The 26,642-nt window shown below is 63.7% G+C and overlaps 1 protein-coding gene across 10 annotated transcripts in view; it reads right to left on the bottom strand.

Moving 5' to 3' along the window:
• Positions 1-25,047, bottom strand: part of BEGAIN (brain enriched guanylate kinase associated) — a gene marked incomplete at its 5' end in the record, with an annotated part of 38,557 nt that extends 13,510 nt beyond the window's left edge. For 3 of the 10 annotated variants that reach the window (XM_079129499.1, XM_079129502.1, XM_079129504.1), the window contains 2 exons: positions 11,501-11,529; positions 24,991-25,047. In XM_079129499.1, coding sequence (XP_078985625.1) covers positions 11,501-11,529; positions 24,991-25,032 — 71 coding nt within the window. Of the gene's footprint in view, positions 1-856; positions 907-11,500; positions 11,991-12,489; positions 12,529-24,990 lie in introns of those variants that run through there. The other 7 variants (XM_079129495.1, XM_079129497.1, XM_079129498.1 and 4 more) reach the window with 4 other exon arrangements.
• Between the last annotated feature and the right edge of the window lie 1,595 nt (positions 25,048-26,642).

Raw genomic sequence — 26,642 nt, 5'->3', positions numbered from 1 at the left:
GGAAGAGGGAATCGGCCGCCTCCCACCTGGCTCTCCAGCGGCTGCCAGCAGGGCCAGCACCAGCCCCAGCAGGAGCTGGGGTGGTGGACCGTGCAGCCCTGGGGACAGCCACCCCCGGCTGGGTGCTGCTGCTGGTAGGAGGGCTTGGTGACCCCTGGGCAGAGAAGCGGACGGCGGTTGACCTGGGCCACTGAAATGGACGGTCCTGAGTCCTGCCTGTGGTGGTCAGGACACCCACATGGATACAGAGGTCCCCGCACGGGGAACAGGGGTGTGTCTCTCATCACAGGTGGGGCCCTGGAGGGTGGGAGCCCAGGCTGGAGCTGCTCTGCAGGAGACCCTCTAGGACTTGGCCCTTGGAGGCAGCTGGAGTCCCCGGTTAGCGCCTGTCTTCCTTCCCCCACAAGGGAGCAGCTGGCTCAGGGACCAGCTACAGGTCCTGGGGGGCAAGGGCAGTACGGCCAGTGTGCCAGCTGGTGGTTCACACCTCACAGCAGTCCAGGGGAAGTACCCTCATCAGTCCAGCTGGGAAGCAGGAGCCACGCTACCTGTGGGCCACTGTGGCCCTCGGTCCTGCTCCAGCACACGAACCAGGAGAAAGAACACTGGCCACGCGGTGCACCCGGCATCCTCACCCTGCCAGGGGCGATGACCACGACATGCTCTGCCCGACCCCCGGAGACAACTGCCCCAGGCCTTCGACCCCCCAGGTGTCGCCCTGGCCTCAACCCTCTAGACCCCTGCGCCGGCCCTGTCTTCCAGCGCACTGCGCCCTGGGACGCTCTGCTGCAGCCACCTCCCCGGAGCCCCTCCTCACGGGGACCTGCGCTGAGCTTGGTCCCCGGTGGAGTCATACCTGACCCTGCTTGACGGCTCCCCACTGGTGCGCATGGCGATGGCAGGGCTGGGTGGCCGTTCACCGTCCCACAGACAGCCACGGGACCGAGAGCCACTCCTGTCCTGTGCCCTGATGCCGCGGGCCCGCTCGGTGCCTGCAGGCGCAGCTGCCTTCTCCTGCCTCAGCTCTCAGCCTGGGCCCGACAGTCACGCCCCAGCAACACCAGATTGCTTGTCATTCTTCACATGCTGCAGCCAGTTTCTCATCCTGGTGACTTTGTCCCCATGTCCCCTCTGCCCGGATCTCGCTTGCTTCCTCCTTCCCCAGCCCCTGGGGGTCCTGAAACCCAGCTCGCCCCACCCTCCCTGTGTGGCTCCTCAGCTAGGTCCTCGGCTGGGCTGCTGTCCTGCTTGCCACCCAGTGCCAGGGTGCTGGGGTCTCCTGGCCCCCCTCGGCCCCTGACTCAGCGCCTCCAAGCGGCCCGTTTTTAAGCCCAACCAGACCAGGTTCTCCCCGGTCAGAAATCCCTGGCTCTTCACTGTACCCAGGCCAGGAACCCAGCTCCTCACCCCAAAGCTGTCCCCATAGACCCACCCCCATGCACAGGGTCTGGCACAAAGCCAGGGTGTGGCTGCATGAGCTGGCCGGACCCTGCAGGACACAGCAGAGCGAGAGCTGACTTGGCCCCAGCTGCGAGGTCTGGGCACTTTTACCCGGGGGTGGGGGGACTCTGAGGTTGGTGAAGTGGGGGGCTCATAAAGACCCCCAGACCTCTTCCTCCACTGCAGGGCTGTGAGGAGCCACCTGCCCTGCCTGTTCACCTGCCGCTGGAGCCGTGTTCCTGTCACGTTCCTGACACCCGTGCTGGGAGCCAGGGCAGTCAGGGATGTCACCTGCTCCCTCTGCAGCTCCTGCCAAGGGCCACCTCCACCTGCTGACCCTGACCCTGAGAGGGGATGAAAGCGGACCCGCCCAGACTGTTCTTTCCCAGGGAACCCACACTGGACTCCCAGGGCCTGTGCCCCTGTGTCCTCCAGGGCAGCTGCTGGGCGGCGGGCCCCTCTCACTGCCTGTGCTCGGAGGCCATGGGTTTGTGTGTCTCGGGAGCCTGTTCCCCCTGGGTCTCAGTCATGGCCCTACTGGTGCCATCTAACCCTGCTGTGACCTTTGAAGGTGGGGCAGAAACTGTCAACCAGTGCCCGGCAGCGCCTGGGCTCTGTGCACCTCCCTCCTCCCTCGGATAAGGAAATTGAGGTGCGCCGAGGCCAAGGGCAGGGCCCGGCCGGCTGCTCCCACCTCCCACCTCCCGGGGCCAGGCTTGAGCGCAGACACCGGGCGGCGGCACTGGAGCAGTGCGCGGCAGCCTCAGCCTGGGCACGGGCCTGGGGCCTGCTCCCCTCGCATCAAGGGCCCAGGACAGGGCAGCCCGCCACTGCTGGCACTGCCTGGGGGCTCTGTGCACCTGCCAGTCCTGGATGACCCCCAGGTGACCTCTGCAGCAATGACACCGGCCACTCCACCTGCACAGAGAGGGGGACTCCCAACGTCATCACCGTGGCCACCAGGCTAGGGCACACTAGTCCCTGGAGAGGCTGTGTGCGCGTACTGGCACCTGAGTTCACCTCCCGCGTGGGCACAGCGTTCTCAGGCATGCGGGGAGGCAAGGTCACAGTGTGCCCTGGGGCCCCCAGCTGGGAGGGGCGGCCTGGAGGGGGATCAGCTGCCCTGTGACACAGCCAGGTGACCCTGACGGGTGCGGGGATCCTGGAACTCAGCTCTTGTCCCCACCAGTGCGGACCACAGCGTGCCGGTGACATGGCTGCTCTGTGGCTCCCTCCTTTCAGAGACGGGTCAGGAGCCGCTGCAGGAAAGGTGTCATCTCACCTCATCTGATCAGGCAGCTGCAGCCCCACCCTGACGTGCCCCCTCCCTGCTGAGAGAGAACCACTGGCTGGGACAGCCCAGGCCTGGGGCAAAGCAGACCATGCCCGGCAGGTGGCCAGGACAGCTGCACTCGCCCCTGGGCCTTGGCTCACGCTGCCCTCCTGCTCAGGACATCCTTTCTCTGTGGTTTGGCTCACTCTACTCCCCTCCTCCAGGAAGGCCTCCCTGACCTCCCCCTGCACTGCCCAGCTGCTCTTTGGGTGCAGGGGCTGTCCCTGCTCCTCCTCCCCAGGCCACAGCACCCGGTGCACCGCAAGGTCCAGGGCAGGCCCGATGGCCACGTGCTAGAGATCTTGGGAGGGCACAGCAGGTTGTGATCTCCCAGCAGCCCTCGGGAAAGGCCGCCAGAAGACCCACTGCAGTCCCCAGAGGACAGTCAGCTGGGGCCCAAGGAAAGAGGGTCAGGGCAGGCCGCTAGGACACGGCCCATCGACTCTGTGCCCACTGCACGCTCGTGCCCTGCAGGTCAGGGCTTGCCACTGTCCCCACCTGTCTGTCAGACCTGGGGTGTGGACAAGATCCCAGGTCCCAGGTAGCCTGATGACTCAAAGCATCACACGAGCCAGGGCCACAGCAGGCCTGCCAACTCCAGTCTTGGGGTGGGAGTGACCACGGGGAAAGCCTGCAGAGCATGAGGGGACAAGGGGCGCGAGACTCACTGATGCCTCCGTGCTCACGCCAGTGCAGACCCCTGTGGTAGCCCCACTTCAACACCCACTCTCTCCAGCTCCAGCCCTGCCCCTGGACGCATCCATGCCAGCGGCCGGCATGGCCCCTCCAGCCCCCAACACTCTTTGCTGTGCCACCAGGGTAAAGCCCACCCTGCTCAGGGCCACCTCTCCCTTGACTGTGTGCCTGCGACCCAGAGATGGGGGGAAAGTGCCGAGGAGGTGACAGGCTGACCCCACACCTCCTCCCCACCTGCCCACAGCGGGTGACCTTGCTTCCTTTTCCACCAAGAAAACAAAGCTATCCAAAGGGAACTCCACAGATGTCACCGCCACGTGCCCACCTACCAGCATCTGTCCCCACACCCGGTGCCACACGCCTGTTACCAGACACCCTGCCAGGCAGCCCTGCACCTGGCCCGCCTGCCCTCCCGCAGCTGCTGGGGTCAGCCAGAAGGCCCCAGTCACGGCTGAAGTTTCTGATTCTCTTTCTGGGACAGGCAGGCCTTGCCGTGGGTCTGGGGTCATGTCCTTCTGGTGGCAAAACAGGAAGAGAGCGCCTAGGGCAGGCTGTCTCAGGAGACGCAAAGCCCATGTCGACCCAGGAGGCCCTGCCCTCAGCGCTGCTGGGGGGTCCCTGGGCACCCCTGCCTGGCACCCTCCTTACAGCACCCAGCCCGGCCCTGCTGGTCTACATTCCTGTCTGTCTTTCCCACCAGGGAACGAGGTCGCCTGGAAGGCAGGCTGTGCCCACCCTGGCCTGGTCATCCCTCCTGCCCAGTGTCAGTGTTCAGAAGGAGGATGAGGAGGCAGATGGCCACAGACCAGGCCTCCCAGCCGATGACAGCTCCCACAGGGCCTCCAAATCAACCTCTACGCCTGCCGCCCCTCCTCGGAGCCTGGGGAGGAGGGGCCGGGACGTGACACTGATTACCAGGCTCCTCACTGGCCACCAAGGAGCCCGGGGGGTGACCACCCCACGGCCTGCTCACCCGGCACACAGATGAGAGGACTCATTAACTGTACCAGCGGGAGGCCTGTTTTCTCAAATTCTGGGGATCACAAAGCTAACTGGGGCTGTGGGATGCTTCTCAGTGACCCCGGACTGCGGGGCACGGGGCCGCCCACCCCCGCCTGGCTCCCTTCCACACCCAGGGCCTCTCTGGAATGCCCTGGGTCCCTGGCTGGTCTCTTGCCACCCTCCTGCACCTCTTCCAGCACACGCACGGGCTCAAGTGGTCCTGAGGGTGACACCAGGCTCCCAGGGCAGATCCACCACCAGCTGGGGCCGGAGGGAGGGCCGGCAGGAGGCTGCCTGCCCAGGCCTCAGGCCCAGCCATAACAGAAGCCCTAGGGGCACTCGTGACTCTGGGTGGGGCTCTCCTGACAGCCACACCAGCTCCACGAGGGGTCGCGAGGGTCACCTGCGAGCTGGCTGCTCGCTCTGCTTAGCAGTGAGGGTGCCAGCTGTGCCCAGCCCAGTGGCCAGGGAGAGGACTGGTGACTGAGCAGTGCCCAGCCAGGCGGGCCCACCCCTCAGCACCCTCTGCTCTGCCACGGGCTACTGGGGTCCTGTGCTGGGCAGCCCAGTGTCCCCATTCACAAATGGAGATACGAGGGAGTCAGGGGCACGCTGGTCCCCCCCAAGCCCTCCCCCGAGATGACTCCTCAGTGCTGTCCCGGGTCAGGGGTGGCTCTCAGACTCTGGTCCCCAACTCTCCACATCTGGGTCCTCCCCTCCTGCCTGTCCCCAGCTCTTTTCCTTCTGTCCTGTGGGAAGGCCCCCACAGGCAGACTCGCCCGGGCCTCCCCTGGTGCTTCTGGGGACTGCCAGACACACGGCACAGGGCTGGCTGGGGCTGTCCAGGCTCAGCCGCCGGGGCAGCACGGGGCCTGGGTGACTTTCCCTCCCCAGGGTGGCCACTCCAAGTGTCCCCACTGGCCCCCAGCCCCAGTCCTCCCTCTTCCAGCCAGACTCCCAGGGCGCAGAAGTGCAAGCCCTCTGGAAGAGCACACCACTGCCACCACCCAGGCACCCACTAGGGGCACAGGAAGGGGAGCTCAGGGACCAGAAGACCCAGTCCCAGCCGTTGACCCCACACCTGCCCCGTCTCAGTTCTCCCCACCTCAGTGGCTCGAGCTGTCCCTCATGGCTCAGGAGGGCCACCCCGGGCTGCCCCTGACTTCTGGCACCTGACTAGGTGGAGAACTCACGACTTGGTGGGTCACCGTGGGATGGGCTGAGGGGAGGACCGGGGGAGGTGGCGTGCACCCCGTGTGGAGGCCCCGACACTTGGGGTGATTTTCTACACACGGCGAAGGCAGCAGAGCGGGTTCCCATCCCCCACTCTGCAAATTCCCGCGTGGCTGGGGCTGCAAGGTCGCCACCGCACCTGGTCCCCTCCTTCACGCCCGCCTGATGGATGGGGGCACGGGGCCCAGGCAGGGCAGAGGCAGACCCTCCGAGAGGGGCAGGCAGTGGACACAAGAGCTAGCCCACACAGCGTCGGCTCAGTCCTCAGGAGGAAGGGCTGCTGTTGCCACCCCACTTACAATGTGAAGCTGCAGATCAGAGAGGTTCAGAAATCGATCCAAGGTCACAGAGCCAGTAAGTGGCAGACCTGGGACTCAAACCAGGAGACTGCCTTCTCAACCACAGACTCTGCGGAGGAGGCTCTGCTGAAGAGTGGGACTCGACTGGACTGTGGGGACGAGAGCCTCTGAAGGGCAGGTACAGGAGGGGAGGGGACAGCTCACGTGACAGGTCCCTCTTAATGCCCTGGCCCTCAAAGGGAGAAATCCAAGCAGGCAGTCACTCACGCCTCAGTTAGTCCTGGGTCTCCTGTAGGACCAGGGTCAGAGGCCGGGCGGAGGCTTAAAGGACCTCCACAGGAATGGTGTTGGCCTGCTGAGGTAGCCGGTGGGAGGAAGATGGAGAGCAGGGTCCTGGGACAGAGAGGAGGGGAGGCCTGAGGAGCCCAGTCATTAGGGGTGGACAGCAATGGGGGCCAGCCCAGCACCTCCTCTGGAGATGGCAGCTCCGGGACCACAGTACCAGTCAGCCCCTGACCCTCGGTGAGCACCCACTGCGTGCCAGAGTGGGTGTACAGCAGGGCTTTGCTTGGTAAAGGGAACCCCCTGCCTGTGCACCCCGAGACTGCTTCCCCCCACAGTTGCCTCCACACGGGGGACGGCGCTCCAGGCTTTCCTTGGCCCGGCACTCTAGGAGCGCCTCTGACGCCCCTCCCTCTCATCCCCAGGCCTGGCAGCCAGCACATGCTGCTCGCTGGACCCTCTGTCACCTAGAACCCCTACCGCCACCCCCACCTCCAGGCCCACGTGAGTTTCTTGCAGGTTACTTTGCACTGGCTGTTCCCTGCCTGGAACTCTGAGCTCCGGGTGCAGCTGCTCCCTCCGGGTTCCTCTGCCCTCCCCAGGAGCTCAGCTTACAGAATCACGCCCCTCCCCCAGCACATGCGCACTGCCCCCTTTTTTTTTGTCCCCGATCACTTGCCACCTGGGTACGTATTTTAGAAATTTTCCATGTCGTCTAGCCAGAGGGTTTGCTTACATTGATCACCGCTGTAGCCTTCTGGTAAACGGGGCACTTAATAAATATGTCAAATGGGTGATCAATGAGCAAACTGAAGCCAAGACTCTGGGAGAAGGATCCCCACAGGGACGGGTGTGGGGGGCCTTGGCGTCTGCACAAGGGGCTGTGGCCAGAGGAGCCTGGGAGTTTTGGAGGTACACCCTCAACCTGGACTTCAGGAAGGGCACAAGCGTGGCCCTGAGGAAGGCCCTGCAGGGACGTTTTGAGGCTACCTGATAATCACTGCATGTCTGTCTCCAGAGCCAGGCTGGCGCTCCCCCAACACCCCAGGGCAGAGAACAGCACCCGGCAGGACCGGGCAACAGTAGTGTATGAGTGACGTGGAGCGTGGGCCAACTGAGCGGGCGGCCACATGCCCACAACGGGAACGCAGGGCCCAACCTCACACCACACAACAGGATGGAGGTCAAGAGGACTAAGGTCAATGGCTCTGTGACCTGGGAAGACGCTCAAACCTCACGCAGAAAGCTGAAGCAACACTCAACAAGATGAAGGTCGAGAGCCGACAAAGCCCAAACCGCCTGCGGTACGGGCCTCTTGCTCAACTGACAGACCATGGGAGCTCCTGCAGATCAGCAAGGAAAAGCAGCGCTCTGGTAGGAAAGTGCCTGCAGATGCCACCAAGGAAGAAACCGCTGCTCCCCGCCTGCCCCCAGGAGCTCCCGGGCTGACCAAGCACTCCGCTGCTGAGCTACACCCCAGCCCACCAAGGAAGACACCGGAACGGCACCCAACAGGCGGGATCAGGACTCCTGAGTGCCCCCGCAGACCAGGTGACAGATCAGGGAGTGGACATGGGAGTGCTGGTACGGCTGGTGGGACGGAGCCGGTCAGGAAAGTGCCCGCAGAAAGCCTGGCCTCATCTTCCAGAGCGGATCACGTGTGTGCCATGTGCCGCAGCAGTTCCACTCCAGGCGCACCCCAGAAATGCAGCACACCCCCAAAAACACTTGTGTGGGAATGGACAGCAGCTTCCTCCACACTGCTCTGGGCTGGGACTCTCCAGCTATGCATTGAGAACTAAACAGCCCAGCCAACCCCCAGCACAGAACCAGCGACCCCACGCAGGTGAGGTCCGGGCCTCACAGGAAACTTGGTTTGGAATGTTCTCTCAGTGACGAATCTATGAAGAAAGCAAGGAACTGACCATCACCAAGTGGGGGTCCTGGTGGTCTCTGGAAGCAGAGGCCTTTGTATTTGGGGAAGGGTCTTGGGGGGCTGGCATGGCTGAGCTTGTTGACTTGGGTGGTGGTCACCAGGTGGGCATCGTAACTAATGCCTAAGCTGCAGTGATACTGATTTCTCCGCAGTCTACCATGTTCAGGACTTGGGCAGTTCTACTCCGAGGGCAGCAGCAGAGCCTGCGGGGCACGTCCCTGGGCCTCCTGAGCACCTTCTGCACACCAGGCCCCACCAGAGGTGATGGACCCGCTTCCCCATGTGGCAGCAGGAGTCCAGGCAAAAGGCCCTGACCAAGGGGACAGCCAGGACTTGGTGATGTCCACCAATGCTCGACAGCCACAAGAACAGTTCTTCGAGCATCTGGGGGAGGAGAGCTGAGCAGAGATGAGCGGGGGTCAGGGAAGAGGGGACAGTATCACATGGGTCTGGGTAGTCCTGCAGAGTGGTGTCAGCCCGTGCCCAGCCGAAGTCAAGGGGCCAGACCCAGGCTCTGCACTCAGATGGAAGACCCTCCAGGTGGCACAGAGAGCCCCAGTGACCTCCACTTCCCAGCCTCCCATCTCCCTGAACACACCCTGCTTCCCCAAGTCCCCAGGCCCTTGCACCTCTCAGGAGGTATCCCATCTATCCTCCGAAAAAAATCCCATCCATCCCCAGTCTTGGCTTTGGTGTCTCTGCTTCTGCAAATCCTTCCCCAACACCCCTGGGAAACTCTGTCATGGGCCCGTGTCCCCTGCTGTGGGGGGCTGGCCAGGGTCTGGATGGCCAACCAGACGCCAGCTGTGTAGATGGGGCCGGTTCACTAGGGGGAGGGGCAAGAGGATCACAAAAGCCTCAGTTTGTCACATGGACAAGACCTCCAAGGAAGGGTGTCCTGGGCAGAGGGGACACCATGGGCAAAGGCAGAAAAGCTCTGCAGTAGGACTGCCACATGGTGGGAGTCAGGAAGAAGGGCCAGGCAAGTGGCAGGTGTCTACCTGCTTACAAGGGAGCCAGTGAGGTTCATGACACCACCAGGTGGCAGAGTCCTTATGCTTATTCAACAAGTATTTGCTGGACCTTTGAGTGAGCCAGGCCTGGCTCCAGCCCCAGGGGGTAGGGGACAGATGGGGCACAGGACCTATCCTCTCAGAGAGAGATTCAGGTCCAAGACCCAGCCTATGACGTGCAATCGAGCGACAGGAGGAAGGACTAGGCACTGGGCCGTCCCCTGGACAATGGAGACCCGTCACCTGGATTATAAATACCTCTTTTCTTGCTTAGGACACCAGTGTCTAGAGGCCCTCCGGGATGCTGCACCTGGACCCCTGCCTGTGCCAGCCCTGGGTGAGCACTGCATACCACCTCCCAGCTTCTCTGCACCCTGGGGGGAAGGGGACACCCACTTTACAGGTGAGGAAACTGAGACCCAGAGAGAATCAAGACTTTACCAGAGAGGGACTGGTCAGTGGGACCCCAAACCCGGTGACCTTCCCTGTGGTAGGCCATGTGACCAACTTCCCTTAATCAACTCATTGGAGAGGCCTAGCTGGTCAAGAGGGAACAGTCTGGGAGGGTCTCCAGGCCACCTGGAGATCACTTCCTAGGTTAAGAGCAAGAGGAGGGCAGGAACCCTCCCCAATTCTAGGAGGCTATGCTGAGTCCTGGCCCCAAGACCCCTGCTGTCTCCAGAAGGTCATTCGGCCCAATGCAGCCCAGGATCCCAGGCCCTGGCCACTGCCACCAACCTTCCCCACTCAGCCCAGGGGGGCCCCCAGCAGCTCAGGCAGCTGATCTGACCCCTGGCTCACCTGTCTAGGTATTTGCCAACCAGGCCAAGTCAGGTCCCTGTCCCCAGTGCCTGGCACAAAGGGGTAGGTGCCCAAGAGTCCTGGCTGGGCATGGGGAAGGAGGGAAGGAGAAAGCAAACCACAGGGGGCCCCTGGGCAGGCTTCAGGGTACCCTACAAGCTACATTTTCCTTCAAATTCCAGCTGAGTTGAGCGGTGCCCTGCCCCCACCTGGAAACCCTGCCCAGGTGGGGGTACTGGTGAATGAAGGCTAATGTGGGGCACCAGGGAGGGTCCTGGTCTGAGCCAGGACTGCCACTCTCTGAACTCCACTGCCCCCACTGGACCTTGGCTATGACAAGGTGGGCTTGGCTGACCAACATCAGGCTTTGGGTCTGAGGTCCTAGCACCTAAGAAGCTGGGATCCCTCCTCCCAGCCCAGGATATGCTGCTCTTGGTCCTATGGCCCGCCAGCGCAATGGCCCAGAAGATGGTCAACCTGGGGCCTTTGTGAGCCTACCTGCCTTCCAGCTCCACCCTGGATATTTTCAAGTCACTCATTCACAGCACTGAGGGTCAACAGAGAAGGCCCCGGACCCCGTCCCCTAGACCCAGGGGGCCAAGCCTGGGCTCTGCTGGACCCCTGCCCCTTAGAGACCCGGTGCACCTGCTGCCCACAGTCCTCCCAATAGATGCCAGTTCTGGCCTCGGGAGGGGTTGGGGGAGGCCAAGAGACCCTCCAGGCCAGGGGAGAAGATGCTGAAACTCAGCAGTCAGAGCCAGGCCTGCCGCCCACACACACAGCCTCAGCAGGGCTCCGGAAGGAAATCGCAGGAGGAGTGTTCCCCAAGTAGGGGTCAGGGTGGCCAGGGGAAGTCGCAGCGTTAGTCGCGAATATTCAAATCGGCTGATCCCTGACTGCTGCGAAAAGAGCCGGTGGAGTCCACCGAGGCTCAAAGTTTAGCACCAGGAAGGAGGACTCGAGGGGCACTCACTCCCCCGACGCTGTCGCGGGACTCCCCCAAAATGGCTCCAAGACGCGACTGCCTGGCCAGCCGCGAGGACTCCATCCCCCCACCCCGCCCCCAAGAGGCGGAAACTTAAAAGCTCAGAACCAGGCAACTGTCAGCTGGGGGGCGGGGGACCGTGCGTAACAGCGGGAACAGAAACCCAGAGGGTCCCGGGGGGAGGGGGGGGAGACGGGCGAGAGTCCGGGACAGAGCGCTAAGGCCCGCGGAGGCCGGCGCGCGGCCGGGCTGGGGGCGGCCGGGGCTCAGTGGCGCACCCCACCCCAGCCGCAGCCGCCCACCCGGCCGAGCGGCCCCGCGCGGGGCTCCCCATTGTCTCGCCGCGCGCACACACGCACCGACACACGCACACGGGCCAGGCGCCCCGGCCCCGAGGCTGCGCTGGGGAGCCCCTCCCCCGCCCGGCTCCCCCACCCGCCCGGGCCCCGCGAGCCGCGGCGCGGAAGCCGCTCCACTCACCTGAGTTTCTCCATGTCTGCGGCAGAGGCCTGCGAGAAACCAAACGAGAGGGTCAGCAGGCAGCAGGCGTGCGCTCCGCGGCCGCGCCGGGCGGAGCTGGGCACCGCGGGCTCCGCGGGGCGCGGCGGCGGGGCACCCCTGCGTGGCTCGGCCAGTGGGAAGCCGGGCCGCGCGCACCCCGGGCCCGCACCCTCCGGGCTCGGCCCCCGTGACTCAGTGGGCGCGCCGGGCCGCGGCCGAGTAACAGGTGAGCCCGCCCGGGCCGCCGCGCTCCCCGGCACCGAGTTACGCCCCCCGGGGCGAGCAGGGGGCCGGCCCGGGGACGCGGGATGCCGCGGCCCCCGGCGCTCCCGGCCTCGCCCGGAGGAGGGGACCCGTCCCGTCCCCGTTAACTCCGGGCGGCCGCGGGTCCCTGCGCTCCCCGCCCCGCCCGTTAACCCTTGCCGCCCCGCGCTCCCTCCCGCGGAAGCCGAGCCCGGCATCGCAGGATCCCGAGTCCCAGAATGTTTGAGCCGCGGAATTGGGGCCGTGCGGGATCGCAGCGCCCGACACTCACGCGTCGGAGCGTGATGGCATGCGGAGCCCTGCACTTCTCAGTCAGGGACCCCGGTGCCCTCGGATTCTGGGGTTCCGGGCCTGGCTCGCCCCTCCCGGGCCCGAGGGATTAACCCTTGCTCGCCGGCGGGGCTCCCTGCCGGGCTTGCGCACACCCGCCCGCGCGCGGCTTGGAGACCCTCCCCGCCCGGCCCCGCGCAGCCGGGCAGCCCCTCCGCGCGCCGGGCGGGGAGACCCACCCGCCGCCGTTAACCCTGTGGGCGCCGGCGAGCGACGGGGACCGCGAGCGGCCCGGGCGGGATCGTACTTCCTGCGCGGAGCTGGGGGCGCGGGGCGGGCTCTCCCCCGCCCAGGAGAGGCCGCGCCCGGGGGCTTTCCCCGTCTTTCCGTGCTGGGGGGGACCGGGGTCTGAGCCCAGGGGCCACGCGACAGACCTGGGAAGACTGATGACTGCCCATCCCGGCCCCTCGCGCCGGGCGCCGCCGCCGCGTCCGCCGGGAGCGCGCTCCGCTCGGTCCGGGCCCCACGCCGCCTCCCCCACCGCCCCGCCGGGCGAGGGCGCAGCCCGGCACCGGGGCCTCGGCCACCAACTTCCCGGGCGCTCGGACAGGCCTCCCCCGGCCTCAGTTTCCTCACCTGAAAGCTGGGGGGAGGGGAGGCGGGAGGAAGCCGGACCAGAGCCACTTTGCTGCCCTTCAGCACAGGCGGGCTGCGGAGGGCTTGGGGTGGGGGAAGGAATTTCAGGGGAAAGGGTCCCCAAGGCGCCGGGATCGAGGCTTCCCTCCCCGGACACTCTAAAAGTTGTCCAAGACCACGAGCCGGGACCCCTTCTCCAAACCCTCCTCTTCCAAGAACGAAGAGTTCTCCAGGAAGAGTTTGCCAACAGCCAACACGTCCCCCACTCCCCTCTCTTCCCCAGGCCCACCTTTCCTGGTCCCCATCACAGCCATCATCGCAGTGGGTCCCAGCATACAGCAGGTGCTCAATAGACACGGACAGTGCATGCCCGGGTCCTGCCGCACAGGAGCCGTGCCTTCAGCCTTTCCCCCTGGCTGGCTGTGAGTTCCTGGGCAGGAGCCCTGCGCTCTCACCAGGACACCCAGCACCCAGCAGGCTTGGCCTCCGCCAACTCAGGGTGGGAGGAGCCGTCCATTCGGAGGGTCAGACCTGAATCAGGATCAAACCAAACCCCCAAATCCAAGTGTTCATGCGTCCACCAACCAACGGCTGGCCACTCGTTCAGCAGCTCCCGGCTAAGGTCTCCCACCAGGGAGGAGGCAGCAAATGAGGTGAGCCCGGCTCTCCTGGGCTAATGGCGCAGGAGCACCCCCACTCTCAGTTCTGGGAGTCCACCCTCAGCAGAATGACGGTGGCACACCACAGGGCCCTAGCCCCTCCGCTGACCCCTCCTCAGGAACAGGGGAAGTGGCCTTCCCCCCTCACAGGTAGGGAGAGCAGAGCTCAGAGGCAGCCGAGTTCCAGGAGGCCTGGTGCCGCAGAGGCCCTACTAAGCCAGCTCCTATTCCTAAGAGGCTTTTCCTTCCAAAGGTGGGGGGCATCCCTGGATGTCTCTGGATGCCTCAATCGCTCAGTCAACGACCTGCCAGGGAGCTTGTCTGAAATTAATATGAATGCATTAAAATTTAATTTTTAAAAATCCAGCATTAATTATTTACATTGAATGTTTGCGTACTTCTAGAAGGCCTATCTGGGAATCCCACACCCTGCCCCACCACAAAGGGACTGAACAGAGGAAGAGGCAAGGGGAGGCTGTCCAGCGTCCCTGATGGTAGAGGTGGAGGCTGGGCAGGGCAGGAGACAGACAGAAGGGAACCAGTGGCTGGTGCCTTTCACTCTATTCCAGACCCTGACCTTGATCCTCCACTGACTCCTCCAATTCTCTAACGCAGAGCCTGCAGGGCTTGCCCTGGAGGGACCTCGCTCTTGAAAGCTACCTCCTCCTTGCAGCCCTCTGCAGAACTGGCAGTCATTAGTAAAGCCCCACATCAGATGGGACAGGGCCTTGTCTTTCCCGCTCTGTCTGGGACCAGCTCCACGCTGAGTGGGGATGAAAGCAGCAAGGCTGGCCCTGCAGGGAGGTCCTGTGCCCTCAGCTTCACCGGCCACAGGACTTGGGAGTGTTCCCCTGATGCCTTTTGGCTAGATGAGTAAACCCTGCAGTGGCCTGCTCAGAGGCACCCAAGGTTGGCAGAGGCCTGCCTGATTTCCTGTGCGGGTAAATGGGTACTTCCTGCACGGGTGGAAGGACTGGGTGGGCACTGTGAGATCAGGCACCCATGGGACAGCCAGGGTTCACCTGGTGAAATGGTGGTGTGGGACCTCCCTTCAGAGTGGGTGGATGGCATGTCCTCCTGACGCAGGAGCGCATGCTAGGTGCTCTCGGGCCCAGTCAGCCCTGCCTCTGGGCACTGCCGCTCCAGCCCACCCCACCTCCCTGCCTCTTCCTTCTCTGTCCACCCGGGACTTCCCTGGTCCCCTCTGTGGGCCAGGCCAGCAGCCACCTTTATTTCACACAAGGCCCCTTGTTGGCCAAACTGGACTGAGCCCCGCGCCCTTTCTCAGGCTCTGTGACTTCCTGGCTGTTGTTTGCCCTCACTGATCCCCAGGAACGCTGACCCCTTCACTTGCTCTGCACCCTCTCTAAGTTCTCTGTCGACATCCTGCCCCTCTCCGTACCCCCATTTCACAGGTGCACACTCCGAGGCTCTGAGAGGTGAACACTGGCGACCACCTGCAGGAGCAGGGAGATCTGGGGCCAGGACTGTCATCCACCTCGCCCAACCATCACCTCCCCTGTGGCCACCGGGCAGGACGATGTGCACACACGAGGTGCAGCCACCAGTGACAGAGGAGGTGGCTCCATCCTCCAGCCTGGTCTTGAGGGGCTGTGAACATTGACCCCAGTCCCCCACCTGCTCCTCCCTCAGCAATCAGCAGCCACCCTGGTCACCTCGTGTTGCCAAAGTAACCCAGCTCCCCCTGCCCCGGGGGCTCTGCACTTCTTCCTTCCTTCTGGAAGGCTCTGCAACAGCTTCACTGGGCCGGTGGCTTCCTTTTCTGATCACCACGCAAAGTATAAACCATACCCTGACAGCCCTCTGTCCTGGCCTCAAGTCTCCACGGGCCAGGGTTGGCTCCGAGGGTCTCCCAGATGGATCCAGGTGCTCCTCAGCCCCCAACCTGCTCTCAGGCCCTGTCACACACACACACCAGCCTGGGGCCCTTCCTCAAGCCCCACCCAGTGCCAGAAGGCCCAAGACCCTGGGCACCAACGCAGCATCTGCATGGAGCTGGGCCCAGGGACACTCCCAGAGCTGCAGATGCGGGTCAGCCCCAAGCAGTGTGTGACTCCTCTGCTGGACCGTCTGGCCCCTGGCACTGCTGCCCACCTTGCCCATGCCGGTGACCACTGAGCAAAGGAACTCAAGCCCACGTCTGGGAGGAACTGCTCCATGGTGCCACACGGAGGCCTGGATCTTGGTCTCAGCTCTGCCTCCCACTTGCGATGTGACCCTGGACAGTCCCCACCCTCCCTCAGGGCTTGCACTGACCTCTCAGACCCCAGCCCAGCGCTTAGTCCCCTGGGATCGCCTTACGCCCATGTGGCTCCAGCTCCCTCTGCCTCCCCATCCCACCTTGAGTGGAAGACAGGTGAGCCTGGGCCGGGCGCAGGTCCCACCTCTGACTGCGACGTGCGCACCTCGGGCAGCCGTGCCCTTTCAGGCACGGCTCTCAGCCTCTTTGAGGCTGGATTCTTTGTCCAGGAAGGAAGGAAGGATGGCGGATGCTTAGGGGATGCTATGAACAACAGGCGACTGTATGGGGCCGTCCTCGGGGTGGGCCAGAGAAGGGCTGCAGCTGCAGAGGCAGCCTTCACATGCGCCTCAATCAGGGGGGACACCTTTCTAAGATGCTTTCCTCTGCTCTCTAACTTCTTGCATTCATTCAACACACAGTGCTGAGCCCTGTTGTCAGGGACAGTGAATCTCCCGCCTTCACCAGGCTGATGTGCTAATGCAGGGACACAAACTCCACTGGCAAAATCTGCAAATGCCCCCCCCCATGGGTCCCAAGGAGAAATTCTGGTGAGAAAGATGGGTGACCAGTCAGCCGGGGCACAATCACAACAGGGAGGCCAGTGAGCCTGGGCAGGCAGCCCCAGGGTGGGCTGAGTAGTGGTGGGGGAGCACTGGGGTCCCCTCAGGTCAGAGGTGGTGCAGAAGCCAGAATCCTGGAGGAGGACACCAAGGCTTTTGGCATGAGCAGCTGGGAAGAGGGTAGGGACAGAACGTGGGATCCGGGCCTGGGGTGTCCCCAATGCAGCCAGCAGTCAGAGAATGGGTACATGGTGCAGAGTTCAGGACAGAATCCAAGTGATGTGAGTCTGGAAGTGGCCAGACCAGCAGGGGTCACAGCCGCTGGGACAGGACAGAGCTCATGGGAAGGGAAGGGGAGGGACCAGGATGGTCCTGGGGCTCTGCCACCAGTAGGGTGCAGGGAGAGGGCGGTGCAGCCAGCCAAGGAGCCCTGAGGGAGCAGGGGGACAGGCAGGACCCTGGCACGGGGCATGTGTGTCCTCGGCTGTTCCCAGCAGGCAGAGGGATGGGCGCCAGAGGGGGCGTCCCAGGGAATTCCAGCAGCCTAGCCTGGAGTCCTGAAGTGACCCATGGGAGAAGGTCAAGGTCACCCAGCAAGGTGGGGACCTGAATTCAGACCCTGGCTTGGAACTGCTCTCAGAAGGCACCAACAAAGCTCTCCTTGGGATTGCAGAGGCCCTGGCTGCAGAGGTGACCCTGCCTCTCCTGAGTCCTCACTGGGCTCTCTGGGGCTTCAGACAGGGCCTCCCTCTTCCCAGCTGTGCACAGCGCAGACCGACTAGGCCGGTGGCTGCAAACTGGCCTCCCTGAGCTAAATCTGTCCCCCCAGCATGTTGTATCTGGCCTGCGCAAGGTTTCTTTCTTTCTTTCTTTTTTTTTTAAACATTTGAGCCAACTTTAAAAATTGGGAGAGTTTACATTTTAAAATCCATATTTTTGGCTTCTACTGAGAAATTTGGAAGCTTTAGCAACTCCGTCCCACATTCCCACGTGGCAATGAGACAGGGGAATTGGGAAGCAGCACCCCCTCCAGAGGCGCCCTGGGGTCCCCTGCTCAGGGGGACCAGCCACACCTAAGCCTGTCCTCTCTGCTGGGGAATGGAGGCCAGGAGGGCAGAGTGACCTATTCAAGGTCACTCAGCAGGACCTCTTGAACAGGATCCCACTGCAGCCCTGGGGACTGGCATCGGGGTGTTGCCCCAGCCCCACCCAGGCCATGACCTTGGTCCTGCGCTTTCTGCTCTTTTCTTGGCCCTGTGTCCTCAGGGAAAGGCTGCATAAGTCATTCATGCCATACTGTGAGTCTCCTGAATGAGTCTCAGTCCCAGTCTGACAGCTGGAGCTCCCAGAGACCTTCTGCAGTGACTTCTTGCCTGCTGGACAATGAAAGGAGCTTCCCCTGGCCACTTGCCCAGACAGGACAGAGGACTGGAAGCCAGGGCCCTCCATGGTCAGTGGCTTCCTCCTGGCTAATGATGGCATGCCAGGCACTGTGTCTCTGAAAGGGCTTTCAGGCCTGAGCATCGGCTTTCTGAGCCTCAGTTCCAAATCTGTAAAATAGGCCTGCTACTTTGCTCCTGGGGCCTGGCTGCATCTGATCTGAGGGTGGAGTTGAGCTGGCGCTCACCGTGTAAAAGGACGCTGGGGTTGGGGAGGGCTGGGGGCAGAGGGAGATAGGCCTGGAGCCTCCAGGACCAGGCAAGGCCCAGCCCTGACTGCCATGGCTGATGCTCACCTCCCACTTCAAGGAGCAAATGCCAGCCCCTCCACAGGAACACTGCTGGCCTGGCCCTGGACACAGTCTGCCCACGATACTCACTGCTGGGCCCTGACAGATCCCCGACGCTCGGTGTGGCTCTGCAGTCCCGAGGCGAGTGTGCGGAGCCTTGGGACAGAATATCCAGGGGCCCCGGCATGTCTGGAACTCCCCGAGGGCTAATGGTCCCTGCGAGGTCTGCATGGTGCACAAAGCCCAGAGCCACAGAGGGTGGGGGTCCTAGATCGCCAGCCCCTCCTGGGTGGTCACTGCTGCCTTTTCACGGCTAGGAAAACTGAGGCCCGGAAAGGCAGGGGACCTGTCCAGAGTCACACAGCAGGCAGTGGTTCTCAAGTTGAAGAGCTCCCCGGCCTCCCAGGCCTGCCCGGCCCGCCATGGCTCTTAGGGAGGGACCCTGGGGCTGTGCAGAAGCAGAGCTCAACAGGACCACCTGCTGCTGTTCCTGGAGGCAGGAGGCCGGGCAGGGCGCAGGGCGAGTGACAGGGCAGCAGAGGTATGGGGGGAGGCAGGGCTCGCCTGGGTCCAACCCCAGCCTTTTGCAAGGCCTCCGCCATGTGTGCGGGGGGCGGCCCCTCAGAACCTCAGCTTCCACTCATTAACCGGGGCAGCTAGGAGGGTCCACCTGCCTGCCTGATGGGACCACGGGGCTCTCCACAGCACCTGAAGCTTCCGAGGCTCAGACACCAGAAGGGTCAACCACACCAACGCTGTGGGGGGCCCCAGAGGGGCTGTCCTCACGCAGGGGCCCTCAGTCCAGAAACAGTCTGCCTGCCTCAAGCCAGACCTTAACAGGGAGTTAAGGTCTTTTCTGTTACAAGGTATCACGGAAGGAGGGTGACCAAGGGACGAGGAGGGGACAGCCAGGACTCAGAGGGAGCGCAGGGCCTCAGCAGACCTCTGCCGGCTGCCCGCGGGGGCACTGGGGTGGGGGGAGACTCACCGGGCCTGGATGCCTCCACGGAGAGGCGGACGGGCCTCCATGCTGGTCGCCGTCCACAGAGGGCCCTCTGGCTTCCTTGGCTTGGCCTGGCCCCACTCCTCTCATAGCCTCCGCTGCTGCCTCCGAGGAAAGCTGGGGGCTGGGAGCCGGATCCGCCTCCTCTGGGGTCGCAGCTCCAGCCAGAGGCTCCTGGGCCAGGCCTGAGCCTTGCGCCTCTGGAGAAGGTGCTGGGCCGCGGCCTCTGGGCCCCCTGAAAGCCTCCAAGGTCCCAGGGTCCAGCACCCGCACGGCGACCTCGTCCAGGAACCTGGAGAAGGGCAGTCTGGCCTCCCGCCGGCGACCCAAGCGAGCAAGGGGGCCTGTGGCCGCCCTGCCTCCTGTGCTCTGGGGCTCCGGGGTGGGCGGCGGGCCAGGGGGCACCCGTGCCTTCTGCTGGCTGGGCTGTGCGGGGCAGCCGGGGTGGGACGCAGCCCTCTCTGGACTCTGTCCTGGGCTGGGGCTCTGTTCCAGGTCTCCAGGTGCCTCTCTGTGTGCTTCCTTGTCGGGGGCTTCTGCCCCCGAAGCCCGGAGGGAGCCATGGCCGTCCCGCCTGGGGCTGGTGGTATGAGGGCCCCGTGCCAGGGAGGCAGGCCCAGAGAGCATCCTCCTCAGTCAGTCCAAGGTCGTGCTGACCCCCACTCCTCTCCCTCCATGGAGCGGGGATCCCTGTGCTCTCCCAGGGGTCAGGCCACCTGTCCTCACTGGCCAGGATGATCAGCCAAGTGCCCGCCTGCCCATCGATCCAGAGAGCATGTGGCAGGGCCTAGTGGCCTCCCGCCCCCGAATTGATTCTCACTAGATGGGAGCTGAGCTTCAGGGCTTGGTGCTAGTGCGGAGAAGGTCATGTCCCAGCTCTGCCTGGGAGCTGACAAGCTGCCGGGTGCAGGGCCAGGGCTGCTGCGCCTCGCCCGCCTTCCTCCCACTGTCTCCTCTGCCAGGTGCAGAGCGGGGCACGGGGCACAGGGGGCAGGCAGCATGCAGACTCCCCGACAGGGCCCAAGGCGGGCACACGAGGGCCGCAGCACCTAGCCCCACAGGAGGGGTGGGAGACGCAGGCAGCTCTGTTCTCCCACTTTCCTCATCAGAGAACCTTCATTGTGGTCTGAGAGGCAAGATGCTCAACAAAACTACATTTCCCAGGCTCCTCTGCAGCCAGGGAGCAGTCCCTGAGACAGAAACAGAAGTTGTTGGGTGTGTCAGCCGGGAGCTCCTTAAAAGGGATCAGACAAGCAAGGCATGGTGGGGCCTGCCTGTAATCCCAGATACTAGCTGAGGCTGGAGGATCACGAAATTGAGGCCAGCCTGGGCAACCTAGTGAGATCCTGTCTCAAAATAAAATAGAAAGGGCTGGGGGCATGGCTTGATGTAGCGTACTCGCCAGGCATGTACTAGAAAATGAAAAGCCTGTGCCCTTTGGCCCCCGCTGGCCATCCTCTTGTTTCTTTTCTGGAACATGGAAGTGTGGCTGGAGCTGTGGCAGCCATGTTGGACCATGTGGTAAACTTGTAGCAACAGCTATATATGAAAGGCAGAGGAGCAGAAAGACAAAAGGAAATTGAATCCCTGATCACTGACTCATCGTATTAGCCGGGTGCCACCTGCCTGTGTATGTCCTTAACCTGAGAGGGAAGCAGTCCCACCTTGCTTAGCTGCAGTTATCTCCCGTCAGTGGTAACAGCTATGAGCAATTCCTCAGTGGTACCCAGGGGAAGGTGAGGAGCAGCTGGGCGTATCGGAGGGGCGTGGGGGGCCCGAGGGAGGGTGCCTACCTTTGCATCTCCCAGGCCAGGGTCCAGGCAGAGCCCCTTCCCAGGAGGCAGCCCTGTGGGCCCTGGAGGCAAGGGAAGTCTTGCTAGGGGTGGTAACCCCAGAACCCGGCCAGCAGGCAGCTGCCACCACTGTCCCTGGCACTGGCCTCTGTCACTTGGAGCACAGCCCAGGCTCTCCTCGGCACTGTCTGCTCCTGGCTGTGCCCCTGCTCCCGAGCCTCATGTCCAGTGCCTGGGGACCCTGCTCACTGGGCTCGGCTGGACACCACAGCGCCCCTCCAAGACAGGACCACAGGCTCGCTGGCCGAGACAGGGATGAGAGCCACGGGATCCTTCCCTGCCTCTTCCCTGACCCCACCTTGACCACCAAGCCCTGGTGACTCAGCCTCTTTCTGACCTGGACACTTCCGCCCATCCCCATGGGCACCACACTGGTCCTGGATGCCACCATGTCTCACCTGCACATCTGTGGTCACCCAGCCCAGGGTCCCTGACCGCCCCTCCAGCTCAGTCCCCACTCCACACGGTCAGCACACCTTCTGAATCCCAGGTACATCATCAGACAATGGAACACAGTCACATGCCCAGCAAGGCTCTGATGCCTTCTCTGCTGGCCCGTGCTCCTGCCACCCCCAAAGGCACTTCCGTCCAGCTGCTGAGGGCACTGGGCTCTGCGTGGCCTCAGGAGCTTCCTGCTTGCTTCCTCCACCAGGAGCACCCCCATCCTTCCTGGGCTCCCTCATCAGCTCCCAGCCTGGAGGGGTGCTGGCTCTCAGCCCCCTGGCTTCCCTCTCCTGAAAGGTGCTCCCCAGCTGTGGCGCGGCAGCTTAGCCTCTTGCTCATCAGTGTCAGCTCTCCTTCCTTTGCCCTTCCCCAGTGCCACCCTCTGAGATGGGCATGCACACATGCCATGCCCTACCTGTGCTCAGTGCGAAAAGGACTGGGGAGGGGACTTGTCAGAGGTCACTGCCAGAGGCCCATGATGGCAGCCAAAGGTCATGGACTTACACCCATTCATCTCCAGGACAGAGAGGCCTTGCCACATCTGCGAGGGCCCACCCGGCCCCCCTGTGACGAAGCAGAGGGCCTACAGGAGGTCTGCTGCTCCTGGGCTGGCACTGCACGGCCAAGCCCTGGGCCATGGAGGGACCCACCCATCCCCGTACCTGCTGCACCCGCCACCTGCTGACGCACACTCATGCAGCTCTCACCTGTCTCCCTCCAGCTGCCCACCCCTCAGCGCATCCATCCTGTCGCCTGGACCCTCTGGTGTGTCCATTTGAGCGCCGATCACCTCCATGCTTGTATTCACACACTCACCTAGGTACACTCGCTCACCTCCCCGCCCCTCCGCCTGCGTCCGCCCACCTCCCCCCACCCCTTGCCATGACTTTACAGACGTGCATTCCAGCGTCCATCCACTGCATAGAGACTGGGGTGATTGCACCCACTAGCCGTCCATTCACTTCCAGGCCTGCGCTCCTCCTGACGCGCACCCCTTATCCCTCCCTCCATTCGCATCTGTGCAGCCAGCTGTCCATCCTCAGATTCCTCCGTCCAGTCACCTGTCCACCTTGCCGGCGTGGGGAGCCCATCCTTCCCACTGCCGTGTCTCTGCCGATACTCCTCTGCCCACCCTTCCGTCTATCCACTCAGCCACCGTTTCTCAGCCTACGTCCATCAAGCTCTCGTCCCACCCACCCAGCTCTCCAGCTTCCTGTCCGTCCTCTGGTCTGTCCTGCCACGTGTCCCACCACTCCTCACCCACACGTGACCCAGGCCCTTCCATGTGCCCCGTGCTGCTTCTCCACCTGTGTGATCCCAGCAGGCACCACCAGTGGCATGGCTGGGGGCTTCTATGTCAGTCTTCCCAGGCAGGTCAGGTCTGATGGGAAGGCCCCAGGGGTCACTGTGGCCTGCTGGGGTTGGGCCACTTGAGTCACTTTCCTGGCTAGGGGCAGAGAAACCCACTCTAAACCCCTGCCACACGGTCAGAGTCCGTATCTCCCATCAGACTATTACCTCTTGAAGGGTGAGGGTCTACATCAGATCTGCCTAAGTGACCCCAACGAGCAACATGGCACGTGCCCAGGGAGAACGTGCGAGGTGAGCACAGATGCATGTGCCTATTCGCTCACTCCTTCCTGCAATGGTTGAGGCAACAGGGACTCCTCTGGTCAGGTACCCTTTGGGGCCTGCTCTGTCACTCCCTGAAAACAAAAGGTGCTCAGCCTTTGAGACTGGGCCTTGCCCAAGGTCACAGAGCAAGTCAGCAGCAGAGGGAGTACTGGTACCCAGGACCCCAGACCTCCATCTGGGTCTTTCCACCAGGGTTGGAACTAGCTCTGGGGCAGCATGCAGAGACTTGGGGTCACCTGAGATTTGTCCCAGAGCTCCTTACCCCCTTGGAGGGGAGGAGCTACCTCTCCCACCTCCATGGCCATGGCCCGGACTGGCACACTCTGCATGATTGAGCCTCTTCTGGTCCTCGCATCTATGCCTTCTCACCCCTGCAGTGTACGTCAGGGGCCATGCTCCTCCACCCTGCCCCTGCACCCACCCCCACCTGCTCTGCTCCTACTCAGCCCAGGAGTCTCATTTCCTGGGATCTGGGAAAAGCCATGGATGCCTGGGTTTCATTCATGCAAATTATTCATCAGTCCATTCATTCTTCAACGTGATTACCTGCCTACAGGAACAGGGACACTGCTTCAAGCTGTTGCCCAGCACACAGTAGGTGTTCAATAAATGGCAGCTACCATGGGCCAGACCCTGTCTCCAAAGGTCTTTAAATAGACGCTCATCATCCAGACTGCCTCACACTGGCTTGCCCTCCTGGGTCTGGAGAGAGTACCAGTCCTGTACCAGCGCAGGGGAAAGATCCTTCTACACCTGAGGCTTGAGGGAGCCCTGCCTCACACTCCTCTACCCAGGTGCCAACAGCTGAGGTTTTGACGACTGAGTGGAACGAGGGCCACAGGAATCTATAAATATGAAACAATAACCTGGGAGGGTCCACGGCGACAGCGCACCCGCCCCTCGCCGGGCGCCCGCGTGCCGCATCTGCCACTGTGCTTGCTTCTCAGTGACGCCCTGATTATAGTGAGAGCTGGGAAAATTGAGGGTTTGCGGGCGGCTGCCAGGGCCCTCGCCACTACCTCCCGCCCTGAGCATCACAGATGCCAGGCGGAGCGGCCCCCAACCGGCCACTTGCCCCAGCCCTCCGCGGCGTCACACCACAGTGTATAGGAGCTTTTCCCCACAGTCCTCCTGGCCTGGCCCTGGGAGTGGCAGGGGCCTGTGCGCCCTTGGCAAATGGAGGCACTGGCCCCCGGAGACGGGAAGGGACCTTCCCATGGTCTGCAGAGATCCAGGGCGTTGGGGGCTCAAGAGGAGCCAGGTCCACGGAGACACATGCCTCATGGTCTGCACAGCCAGCCTCGCCATCAGGGCTCCGCGGGCAACACCTCATGCAGCCAGCCCTCTGCTGCTGGTGCCTGCTTTGCTCCCTCCTGATGCTCAGGAGATCCCGGGATGTCGCCCACGCGGCTCCTGCCCCCAAGGAACCTCACTGGGGATGGGGTGGGGCACAGACAAGGAAGGAAACACCTCTAAATCAGGCAGGAAGCGGAAACGCTGGGGCAGAAATTCCCGGCCAACGTGCTGGGGCTCCCGGAGCGTGGCAGCGCCAGCCCCACGCCTCCCCAGCCTCAGTCTCCTCGCCTGTAAATGGGCGGAGTGACAGCACCGGCCTTGCAGGCGCCGAGTGAGATGGGGGTGCCCGAGCCTGTGGTGCCCACGCACTGCTAACGCTCGCCGAACCCGCCGGGCCAGCCTCCTCCCGGCTCCTCGGCCTCCCCTGGCCGCCTCCCGAGCGGGGTCTGGCTCTACCCCCCGACTCAGGGCGGGAGGAGGCCTGCCCGCGCCTTGGCCACCTGCCCCGGACAGCCGCGGCTCCCACGCCCTCAGGCCTCGCCCCGGCCCGGTCCCGCCCTTCCTCCCGCGGCAGGGACGCGCGCGCTGGAGCGAGGAGCGCGCCCCGGACCCAGGCGCTCGGGCCGGCCGCGCAGGGGGCAGGGCGGCGCACGGAGGCCGAGCTCCCCGCCCCGCCGAGAGTGGCGGCTCCGGGGCCCGAGAGCGGCCCGCGCGCGCGGCGCCGCGGGAGGGGGAGGGGAGGCGCCCTGGCCGAGCGGGCCGGGGGCGCGGGCAGCCGGACGCGGCGCGGGGACAGCCCGGGGCGTGGGTGCGCCCGCCCCGCCTCCGCGCCCTGCCCTCCGCTCGCAGGTACTCACCGCCCGGCGCAGCCGGCCCGGCCGGCGGCTGCCGGTCCACATGGCCCCGGGGCAGCCGCGCTGCTCGCCGCCGCCGCCGCCGCCGCCGCGCCCGGTGCCGCCGCCCCCTCCCCTCGGAGGCCGAGCGCCGGGAGCGGCGCGGCCGGGGCTCCCCACCCCGCCCGGCTTCCCGCAGGGAGCGCCCGCCCCCCGCCCCCGGCCCGGCTCCCCGCCAGCCCCGGCCCCGCGCAGCCGCGGCTGCTTCGGCGGTTCCCCGCGCGGCGGCCGGCTGGGCGCACGTGGTGGGCGCGGGGCGGACGGGGCAGCGCGGAGCCGCGCGGCGCGGCGCGGCGCGGGGGCTGGAATGGCGGCCGGCAGGGAATGAATGAAGCCGTGCATGAATGGCAGGGCGTGCCTGAGCCGCGCGGCGCGCAGGGGGACGGATGAATGGGCCCGCGAGGGAACCGGGGCACGAGGCCGCGCGAGTGGAAGACCTGTGGCCCCCGAGGCCGAACCCAGTACTGACCTGCTCGCCTCCGTCCGGTTCCCTGGAGACCCAGCCGCGAATGAACCGAGTCCCTGCCCTCAAGCAGCGTACAGTCCACAGAGCAGCAAACGGCACCTAGGCTGTGGCTGCCCAGCTGGCCTCTCCCAGCATTTACCATTTTTACCACGTTGAAGTGCCCCTGCCTGCAGTCTCGCTCTCTCCATCTCTGTGGGCACCTGCCCTGCTCTCCTTTCCAACCTGGGCCAAGGGAGCCAAGTGATGGGGAGGGGCTTTCTTATTCCCAGGGAGGACCCCAAAAGGGAAAGTGACCGCAGGAGGGTCCCTGCTGCAGGGGTGAGCAGCTGGAGTACCCCTGCCTGCTCCCTACAGGGCCCAAGTCGGGCTCAGGCCTGGCGACGGCGAGGTGCTTTGCGAGCGATGTTCTTTCCTTCCCACGGCACTGGGGCCTGGCTATTCTGACGACCCAAGCCAGGCTGAGTTCTTCCCAACGACCGACCAGTGAGTCCTGGGGGTAGGGAGTTCCCTGGGGCAGCCGAACAAGTCTTCCATCCCAGCCAATCTAGCAGTAGCCAGCTGAGGAACCCAGGGCAAAGCACAGGGGAGCCAGAAAGGGTCCCGGGTGGTGGAGAGAGAGGTCACAAAGCAATTGCACTCACTCTGAACCCACGGCTCATAGTTCACATGTTTGTACCCTTCTGAGCACATGGCAGATTAGAAGATGCTTCCAATAAATTTACCTTAAATTTTTTTATTGTGGTAATCTATACATAACATAATATTTACCATTTTTGCCATTTTGAAGCATACTGTTGAGTGGCTTTGAGTTGGTTCCTGCTGCTGTGTGGCCTGTCATCCATCTCCTGCTTTGTATGTTGTGTACTTTGCAGCCTCTGCTCTCAGCTAATGAGGGAGTAGGCTGCTGCATCCAGGCAGAGTGACAGTGCTGAGCCAGGAAGAGAGAAAAGAGCCGGCAGCCAACCAGAGCCACTTAGTGTCAGGCAAAGTCTCCTCTCTCCTCCCCCGCAGATCCCGGGGACATTATTGGGTAACATGCAGCAGGGGAGGGTTCCACCTTCCAGGGGCAGGTGAGCAGCCCAGGATGCCCTTCTGTTTCCAGGTATGTGGGTCCACAGGCAGCACCACTGGTACGCAGTGGCTCGAGCAG

The sequence above is a fragment of the Sciurus vulgaris genome (assembly GCF_902686455.1).
Source record: "Sciurus vulgaris genome assembly, chromosome: 2".
NCBI lineage: Eukaryota > Metazoa > Chordata > Mammalia > Rodentia > Sciuridae > Sciurus > Sciurus vulgaris.
Note: the sequence above shows the minus strand (reverse complement) of the source record. Positions and strands in the feature narration are given on the sequence as shown.